The sequence below is a fragment of the Pecten maximus genome, chromosome 9 (assembly GCF_902652985.1).
Source record: "Pecten maximus chromosome 9, xPecMax1.1, whole genome shotgun sequence".
NCBI lineage: Eukaryota > Metazoa > Mollusca > Bivalvia > Pectinida > Pectinidae > Pecten > Pecten maximus.
Genome location: NC_047023.1, coordinates 18,167,143 through 18,178,245, shown reverse-complemented (window position 1 = coordinate 18,178,245; position 11,103 = coordinate 18,167,143). Strand labels below are relative to the sequence as shown.

Below are 11,103 nucleotides of genomic sequence, written 5' to 3'. Positions count from 1 at the left end.
TACAAAACCACACATACATGTACATGTATATCAACATGTACCAAATTTTATCAAAATCAGACAATATCTAAATTCCAATCTAGACCCTGTTTGGTGTCCATCTTAAATCCTATACCAGTATTTTTGTTTAAAATGAAACATTGCCATGTTATCATCCCTTCCCCCAAGTTTCATCGGGATCGGCATCAAATAGAACAAAAGTTAATTATTACTGGATATGATTAGGGCCAGTCAGAGAGTAATCAAATTAACACAGCCATTGTCTTAGTATAAACCAATAACATGTACATATTAATTTCCATTAAAAATCGAACATTATCTAAATTTTGACTAATCAGAAGCCTCTATTACATATGTAGCTTTGATCTTGAATTGAAATTCAGTATTTTTCTTCAGTTTAAAATGAGGAATATCATGTTTTCATTCCTCCAATCAAAGTTGTTACCGCATATGATTTCAACCAATCAGAGGCTGTGATGGCCATCTTGGATGCTTGATCCGTGAATAAAAGTACGCGTGCACAAGATATTATACTTATTATGTATACAAAGTTTGGTGTGGATCACATTGGTAGTTCCTGAGATTAGCTTGTTACATTGTATCAGGACAGGACGAATATGGGTACACTATATGCCCCACCCCCCCACCCCCCAACCCCCATTTCATGCAGGAAATAAAGACCCTATGACATCAGGTAAATTAAATTATACTAATATTATTTGCCATAATTAACACTGCGGCCATCTTCATGTGATTTTTTATAATGTCTAAGTAATGGTATATAATTACAAACTGTATTTTTATAGTATGCATCTGGTTAGATCTTGGTGATAGCAATAGGCTTAATTGCAGTGGTTAACTGGCTTCGGTTGAGGTAAAACTGAAATATCTGTAGAGAAGGTATGCGTATATGAGTGCACCAGTAAACAGGTATGTAGTCCACAAAGTATGCTCACCTCAACTAGTTTTTTGATGAGATATCACCACACTTAACTGAAATATTTTTTGAAATAAAAAGAAAATTATTAATTTTCAAAAGTTAACTGTGTATTCCTGTATATATATGTTAAAGATAATGTTCAATATGGCAATAATTACTGTCACTGCAACACTGTTTTAATACCTTATTAAAAATGATGAGGACAAGAATATTTCTTCAACCTTATCTTTTTGCTTCGACACCTTGTTACACAGGTAATTATGTGTACAGTAGTTAGAATGGACATCTAATTTTATTTCTTGAACAATTTGACAAGATGATCATACAAAGGGTTGTACCTGCTGTACTTGAATTCCTTTGCCATGTCTAAAACAGATCTCCCGTTATCAGAAAGTATAGTTGTGATGTCATATTTCTGCCCTGTTGACTCTGTGTACTGTTGCACATGAGTTTCACATTTAGTGAACCAGGTTACATCTGATGTACCCTTGGCTATGTAATGTAGACAATGACAGTCAAACTTGTCTATCATTGTGGTAAGTACCGGGTAGCGCGTACACAAATCTAGACAAAGCTCCTTGTATCTCTGCATACAACACATATGTAATATGGTTCTCCCTTCCTTATCTACAACTGTAGTTAGTGTCGGGTAGAGCTTGCACAAATCTAAACAAAGCTTCCTGTGTCCCTTTACACAACACGTATGTAATATAGTCCTCCCTTTATTATCTACATATGTGGTTAGTGCTGGGTAGGCTCTGCATAACTCTAAACAAAGCTCCCTTTGTCCTGTCATACAACTCGTATGTAATATAGTCTTCCCAAACTTGTCTGCAATTGTGATTAGTTCTGGATATAACTTACATAGTTCTAAACAAAGCTTCATGTGTCTCATTTCACAACTCACAAATAATACTGTCCTCCCATCGTTGTCTACAATTGTGGTTAGTGCTGGGAAGAGTTTACATAACTCTAAACAAAGCTCTGTATGTCCATTCTTACAACTCCAATGTAATATTGTCCATCCATAGCTATCTACGATGGTGGTTAGTGCTGGGAAAGATTTACACAATTGTAAACAAAGCTCCCTGTGTCCCCTCTTACTACTCCAATGTAATATTGTTAACCTGTGGTTATCTACAGCTGTGATTAGTGCTGGGTATAACTTACATAAATCTATACAATTCTCTGTGCAACCCCACTCACTACACACATGTAATACTGTCCTCCCCTCATTGTCTACGACTGAGGCTAATGCTGGATATAATTTACATAAATCTACACAAAGCTGCACGTCTCTCCACCAACAACTCCAATGTAAAAATGTCTTCCCTTCCTTATCTACAACTGTGGTTAGTGCTGGATATATTCTACACAAATCTAAACAAAGCTCCCTGTGTCCTCTAAAACAACTTACATGCAATACAGTTCTCCCATACACATCTACAACTGTGATTAGTGCAGGATATAGCTTACACAACTCGAAAAAAAGCTCCCTGTGTCCATACCTACAACAAGAATGTAAAATTGTGTCCCCAAACTTATAACCTAAAGTTGTGGTTAGTGTTGGATAAACCTTGCACAAATCTAAACTAAGCTCTCGTTTTCCATGCTTACAACTCTGATGTAATACTGTCTTGCCAAACTTATCTATTAACTGTGACATGAACTGAGCACATGCACAATTTCGATGTACCACACGACCATCTTCTGATTCACACTGATGTTGCGCATCTTCAACTCTACACAAGGATTTAAGTACCGTTCTCTCCACAGTCTGAAATATACTACAGTTTCCTGTCAATACCACAAGATGGAGTGTGCTACTTCCATCTTTTTCAGTGTCATATACCAAGTCTGGATAAGTGTCACACAACAAGGTCACCATCTCTTCTCTTTCACTCAAACACGCCTCGTGAAGAACATTTATATGTGCTGCATAATGTGATGATCGTGACCTGCGTGCCCTCGTTGTAGGAGTGATGTCATATGTCAGTAGTTTCCTCAGTAGATCTACACTCCCACCCTTCACTACAAAAAATGGTGTCTCCTTGTCAGGTGTAACACCCTGTAATAGGAGATACGAGGCACATTCTTCTGAACCAATGGAGCATGCTCCATTCAATAAGGCAAGTTTTATCTCAAGACACAAAGTTTGGTCAACATTCTGACCATTTAGCCATTTAATATATCCCTGTAGAAACTGGGTATCATTCCATACATCTAATGTAACTAAATATTCCCATTCACTAAAATACCTATATCTTCTGGGATCAATAGATTTAAACTCTTTGAGTGAGCGTTTGTACATGGCATCTTTTTTTTCGTAAGATGATATGACTATCCTGTTTGGGGTGTGTTTGGCTGTAGTAAGAAAACTGAGGAACTTGCTGGGACAATTTTGTATGTAACCAATGGGAGTTTTCTCTCCATACAAAAATGCCACTGTTTCCTCAATCGAATCATGATTGAATTTGTAATAAGAATCAAATCCTCCTTCTATTTCGGTGAACTCTTTTTTCACTAGCGAACCCAGCAGACTTTCCAATGATTCCTTCACAAATTCAGGTTTTCTCCCCTTGTTGTACATGAGTTCTGAAGTTGGAATAACTCTGACTACATCAACAGCAAATGCTGCTTCTAGCAATTTGTTATTAATATTTTCACTGGAAGGGTCTAAATCATTTTCCATCAATTTGCCTCCATTGAGAAACAGATAGAGCAACCCATAAAATTTCCCATCTTTTAATTTAGCTAAAGCTGATTTCATAAAATGAAAAGGTCTTCTAAAGAAGTTTAATCTCTCTTCTTGCAAAGCGGGTGTGTCCCTGAACAATCTACAACACTGGGGAAACCCAATGTCTGGGGCTGATCTTATTATCTCTTTCTCTTCATCATCTGTCCATTTAACAAATTCATCTTTTGGTTCATATAACCTTAATAATTCCAGTTTTTCTTTTTCATCTTTGTACTCATTTAGGTCAATAATGTTTTGTTCTGTGAATATATTTTCCAAACAAGAACTATCTAAAGAGTTTAAAATTCCACTGCGAATGGTAATGACAAGAAAATTGCTCTCAGAGTGCTCACTTTCACAAAATTTGGATAGAACAGCTTTTTGTCTTTTCTCCCATTCTTCCACATCTGCATAACACACAGCATTCTTACCAAAAATATCATCTAAATAAACAACTAATTGTGACTTTGGTGCCACTGAATCTAAGTCCTTTATGTCATATAATTCCAGTGGTTGTCTGCAAAGGTTCTTCTGTTGCTCCTCCTCACTGCAAAGTGAACGAAGGAGTTCAATTGCAATAGATGATTTCCCATCTCCCGTATTTCCCTGGATTATAACAATCCTGTTCTTCAGAAGTTTTTCCCGGGCATCACAGAAACTTTTGGTGGCAATAAACTGGTAACTTTTTCTTTCATTATTTATCATGTTTTTTGTTGTTTCTGCAAGGAAATATGTAATAATTAACTCTAAAATGAATCATCACTAGTATTTAGGAAAACCCAAGACAGCTGGCCATGGTAAACAAGCATTCTGTGAGTATTGCTAAACCAACACATGTTCCCTACCGGTGCCCCCAAGTTAAACCTTTAGCCAATTCAAGTTTGATTAAAAAAATTGATAGCCACAACGTTAACTGAAACATGGTCATTTTATGAAAATAAGTTCATTCCAAACAATGTGTAAATTCAACTCTATTGGGGTGAATAAACAATGTTTCCTGCCCATAAAAGCTATTCAGGTATTCTTTTTGTATGTCTACTGTACAGAATAAAAGGATCTAAAGTGAATTTAAATTGAAATGTATAATAACAGACTTGGATTGAAATATAAACATAATTCTGTATAGCACAGCATAGTAGTACACTGATTTTATTCCAAAAGAATCTCACATCAGTGAAGCATTCAATACAGAGAAAACAGTTAAGCCCATATTATGGAGAAAAAAACAATAAAAAAAAAGATTTTTTTTTTTTTTCATTTTCAACTGTACAAAAGTAATGCCACACACCCAAAGAACCTCTATGCAAAGAATCAGCATCCTTATACCATTATTAAGTGAATGGTGTGACACTATAAAACTTTAACCTCAATACAGCAATAACAGTTAAGTTCATAATATGGCAAAAATTTCAAAAAAAAAACCCAAACTTTTTTCCTTTTTAACTGTACAAAAGTAATGCCACACACCAAAAGAACCTCTATGCAAAGAATCAGCATCCTTATACCACTATTAAGTGAATGGTGTGCCATTATAAAACTTTAACCAAAACTCTAACCGGACGGACGGACAGACGCAGGCAAAACCTATAGTCCCCCATTTGGGGAAATTCATGAATACCCTGTGAGGACCACTTATATTCTTAACATTAAAAGTTTAAAAACTAGGGCACAGAAAAGGTCCCCACAATGTATGTGCTTCTAAACCTGAACTTAACTTGAGTGTAATGACTCAAGAGAATGTGCATGAACTCTTTTGACCTTTTGACCTATAAAGCTATCCCAAGAAGGTAATTTCTTCAGTAAAGCACTGGTTAAAAGTCAGAGGATAACAAGCCTAAGCTAGAACTGTAAACCAATGCCAACCCAAAAAACCTTTTACATTTCATTTGCAACCATGGCAACCAAGTGACATCTACCAGGTATTGTTTGGGAAAACAGCAGTGCTGCATTTGATATCCCTCAAAACACTTATATACCAATTTTCAGCTTAATGAGACAATATCTCAATTCAGACCAATCAGAAGCTTCCATTATTTCCATTGTCTTGAGTAATAGGTATTCATAAATAACCCAACCTGACTAAGTTTAATAAATTGACGTCACACAAAACCTGTGTTATAGTGACCTGATTACCACAACATCTATTGTTTTGGAAAATAGTGCCAAGGTACTAGCTTGTCCTCAGCTTAATTGGACAATAATTCAAATTTGATCAATCAGAAGCCCCATAATGTTTCCATTCGAATGGTTCTGGAAACAACTGACTTAAATAAAAGGCATTTATAGCAAGCATACTGGTATTGATAAAGCAATGCATGCACCCTACTTGCCCTCAATAGAAGAATAGTACCAGTGACTTTACCTTGACCTTGAACCAAAAACCCTAACTCAAACCTATCTGAGATATTGTGGTCCTTCATCATGGTGTGAAGTTTAATCAACGTCTCTCAAGGTATGAACCCACTAGAGTGTTGGCAAGGGTTTTCTAAAAATAGTAATGGTGACCTTGACCATGTGGTATACAGAACTCAAAAACATAATGGATAAACTAATATTCTATCTATAGTAACAGAGATCTTGACCTTTTACCTTCATACCTTGAAAGCAACCTGGACAGATGCCTATCTGAACTTTTTAATTTTGTATTATGCAACATCCAGCATTAGAACACTCTACAGATTCACTCTTTACATTGGATTCAGACAAAATTTCATTTAACTATCCTCAATTGTTCATATATAAACTACCGGTAGTAGCAATTTTTAAGAAAAATGACAGACAGCAGATGTATAGCCATGCCTTTAGACAAGGTGAGCTAAAAATAAGAAATTGACCTTGGCCTTAAACTTTTGACCTAGCAACCTTAACATTTACATTTTTTTAGTGGCCATGCAGGTGCCTTATAGGTCAATAACTGGTTGCCAATGGTGAATTCAAGGCGCCATGGATACTAAAATAGGTGCCACTTTGAGCCTTATAATGTTAAATCCAGTTACTGGAAGGCTTATTAACCAAAACTGAAGATCAGGTAACATAAAGGCCATGATCTTTGATAGAAGTTTCCATCAATGAGATGTTTTCTAAATGTTGTTTCAATCCTTTATACTGGTGGTTTCCATGGATAACAATCTTTCCAAGAAAATAATCACACTCAGCCTTGTTCAGCAAACTCACCTATCATGGAGACCATCTTAGGATCCCTTTCTGAAAAATCAAAGGATCACTCTCAATAAATGTCATGTTATTTTAATTAGCTGCCAAGAACTAATAATAATGGCTGAACGAACGATCGGTCAATTGAAAATGAAACAAACTAGTAACTGATGAAATGATCGAAAGGAAAGGACATTCTTAAATGGCAGGTAGACAAACATGTACATAAATCATAGTTCTCTTAAGAAAAACTCATTCGTAATATTTCATTGTATTTTTTCACATTATATCTAATTTTCTAATCTAACATTTCTGCAGATACTAACCTGATTACCACTTGATTAAAAATATCAGAGTAGGCTAGGTTTATTCATGTCAATAAATCTTATAGCCCTTCATTGCAGAAATGCTTTTGGCTTAACCTATATATACGGTCTCAAGTTTTCAAGTTATAAGACTTGTGCACAATTTTGAATCTACAATGTAAATCAAACAATATCTTACCTTTATGTCTCTCCATGTCTTTTTTTATTGTGTCTAGTCTGTCTTTAACATCACTTATTTCCCCTGAAAAGACAAATATACAAGTATATCATTGTGAAGTGTCATACATCTGAATTATAAATACACTCACATACAAAAACATCCCAAAGGGATATTGATATCTATATCATCAATCTTCACCAGTTACAAGTTTAATATTTCCTTTCTCCTTTCTTGAATTTTACTGAAAGACATGTCAGTTAGATATGAACTGTGTTGAAATTTTATATGATAAAGCAAGAGGTCCACTAGCCCTGTATTACTCTTACCTCTGCAACAAAGGAAGAAGAAATAGAAGATGTCATTCAATTGAACAAACTTGGTAGCCCTTCACCCTAGCATGCCCAATATCAAGTCCCTAGGACTCTTGGTTAGATTTCAGTATATTTGACCCCTGTGACCTTAAATGAGGGTCAAGGTCATTCATTTGAACAAACTTGGTAGCCCTTCACGCCCAACATCAAGTCCCTAGGACTTTTGGTTAGATTTCCGTATATTTGACCCCTGTGACCTTGAATGAGGGTCAAGGTCATTCATTTGAGGAAACTTGATAGCCCTTTCTCCCAGCATGACACATGACCAATATTAGGTCTCTAGGCCTCTTGGATTTTGGACGAAGGACGGACGCGGCATAATCTCGCTTGCCCTTCGGGCATTAAAGTGTCAATTATAAGAAAATTGAAATTACAGTAAAAACCTCGATGATTCAAACTTCATTGATTGGAATTTCTCGCTGTATCAAACTTTTTGCTTGGTCCCGAATTTCCTTACTATATAACGCTACTAACGAACCTATGCATGATTCAAATTTTTACAAATCGAAGTTTTCCATGTATCAAACTTTTTTCATGGCCCTTTAGCTATGATATTATATGTAATTAACATCTCATGATTCTAACAAAAAAGTTACCTGTACTGACCACTGAACAGGTGTTTGTCATGACCCCTGTGGCAAGATTTCACACCTCTCCCACAAATGCCCTGACTAACAATGGGGATAACGATAGCGTGTGTTGTCACTCCTGGTCATGGGGTTAATTAATAATCAGACCAAATTGATAGATAAAAGGTGTATTTAGAAGCCTTGGCATTTAATCACTCTGATAAAACATTCCCGTAGTCGTCTCTGATGATCTCCGCCGCCATTGAAATCAGCGGTCGGTAAATTTAATCATGGAACAGTAAAACAAGCGGACCAATTTGAAACACAACCCATTACAGCTGAATTAGCAATGTCTTCACTCATATTAAAAGTGTCACGTTTCAAACTTGTGCATAAATATCTAAGTAAATTGATTATTTGTCATTCAATCATGCATTCTCCAACCAATGGGCATTCCGTATTTTATATGCACATAACATAAACACACGTGTCTTTAGCAGGAAAGCCTAACGTAAATGTGCATTGCCCTACTTCTAATTTGCTTTATCTGATTGAAGTATTTTGTAACCAATACAGTTTGTTTAATTAATGAAATGCTTAGGCATAATTAATGAAAAGTATTTTTTATTGTGTTGTGTTTGAGGTATAAATTAACTAAACTTTTTGATGTGAGCCTGATAACCGACACGAAGACATCGAGGACATGTAACGTTAACAGATATGGTCATTATCAAGAAAACATCAATCTACTGTTAACCATGAATAATTCGAAGTCCCACTATTTTGAAGTTTTTCTGTTAGTCCCTTGAACTTCGAAACATCGAAGTTTGAATGTAGTATATCCCGAAATTGAAATGTATGTACAGTAAAACTCACTTGTGTCGAACACGGTTGAATCGAATACATCGGATGAGTCGAACGTTTCGTTCGGTCCCGATTTTTTCCCTTCTTTATCTTAGTAAATTAAGCACGGATGACTCGAACACTGTTGAGTCGAATACTGCGGTTGTGTCGAATATATTTTGTGGTCCCTCCCTTCTAAACTATACCAAAATTTCCATTTTTGCGTCGAACATCGAGGTGTCATGCTGTCTCAGGTAAAATTTGCTGGCCTCGTCTGATTGACCGAGTGTGACCGATCACCCGTAACGGTGTAAACAGAGCCTATTATTAGTTTCCGGCTGTCGGTTACGCATCATCCCATTGTTTATACAGGTGCTCAGGTGAAGTAAAACGTTCAGGTATACATAACTAAGAATAAAATGTGCACGTTTTAGTCTACAAACCAATATGTGTTCTGTTTACTGTTTTGATGCACAAGGCCGCCGAAAAAAATAAGGAAAAAGTAAACGATAAATTACATATCTTCCATCGAAAAATGCAAAGAAAAATACCTGTCTGTCATTGATTTATCTATATATGCCTAAATTCTGAATACGACGATGCAATAGTAACAATGATATGCGGGATGTTTTTACTCTGTTCAAAAGATTGTGGCAATGCATGATTATGCAGCCGATAAAACACTGACCGCGGCCTTCACCTTTGATACAAAATCAGCACGCGTACGGTCGATCAATTTTCCCGGACTGTTTATTGTTTAATATTGTTAAATTGGAGAACAATATAAACGGATTTAAAGATAAATAATATGAGTACAATATATACATTTATATTCTTATAATATATGTAACGTTTTCATAGAATATTATGCTGTCATTTGCGACTCCCGTGTGTAAATCGTGTGTCTATGTCAAAGACTATTTTACGCATGAACTTTGTTTTTATCTGTAACTGTGCACAATATTGTTTATTAGATAAAGGAATAATTGTTATCATGTACAATTAATTAATTTCTTTGTTATTATGTATTGCTTATTTTCGACTATGTTATCATGCAAGCACTTGTTCTGCATACAACCGATGATAGTTGGGTTTTGTCTCCGTATACAAACACGGATAAGTCGAACCATCGGATAAGTCGAATATTTTGCTTGGTCCCGTCGACTTCGACTTATCCGAGTTTTACTGTAGTCTGTTGGTACATTTCAATCACTGTGCGTCCCTGTGAATCACTGTGTCAGTTACACCATCTAAAATGAGTTTTTCGGAAGAAGCCTTTGTGGAGACACAATTTCATGCCATCCTTCAACTCTGTATAAAGTTTCAAGAAAATCTATCAAAAATTAAGTGAATGCATAGCCGGACAAAATTATGACATTTTGCATGAAAAAGGGGCATAACTCTGTTAAAAATGGCTAAAGTGGCATAATTTATTTAAAAGGACTACTTAGGGAAAATCACAAGACAATATGGTCTTTAAACTATACACCAGTTTTGTGAAAACTGAGGAAATGCATAACTGGACAAAATTATAATCATTTTTCAAATAAAGGTACATAACTCTGTAAAAAGGTTTTTTTCGGAAGAAGCCGTTACTGGAGACACAACTTCATGCCATCCTTCAACTCTGTATAAAGTTTCAAGAAAATCCATAAAAAACTAAGTGAATGCATAGCCTGACAAAATTATGACACATTTTGTATCAAAAAGGGACATAACTCTGTTAAACAGGGCTAAATCGCAAAATCACAGCAGGTGACACAAGTTCATATGGTCTCCTCACTATATACAAAATTTGAGTGAAATCCATAAAGAAATGAGCGAATGCAGAGCCGTACAAACTTTGTGACAGACGGACGGATGGACGGACGGACTGACAAGTTGATTCCAGTATACCCCCCTAACTTCATTGTGGGGGGTATAATTAGGCAATTAACTATACTATATATATAAGATAAAGACAAAAACCTTAATTGAGTCCATCTTATAAACTTCAACTGTAAC

General features: G+C 35.8%; 1 protein-coding gene across 4 annotated transcripts in view; it reads right to left on the bottom strand.

Moving 5' to 3' along the window:
• Nucleotides 1–970: 970 nt before the first annotated feature.
• The window catches only part of LOC117334562, a 118,639-nt gene continuing 108,506 nt past the window's right edge, over nt 971–11,103 (bottom strand). For all 4 annotated transcript variants that reach the window (XM_033894248.1, XM_033894247.1, XM_033894246.1 and 1 more), the window contains exons 6-8: nt 7,335–7,397; nt 6,852–6,881; nt 971–4,396 (exon numbers count right to left, since the gene is read on the bottom strand). In XM_033894248.1, coding sequence (XP_033750139.1) covers nt 1,233–4,396; nt 6,852–6,881; nt 7,335–7,397 — 3,257 coding nt within the window. In that variant the 3' untranslated portion in view covers nt 971–1,232. The remainder of the gene's footprint in view (nt 4,397–6,851; nt 6,882–7,334; nt 7,398–11,103) is intronic.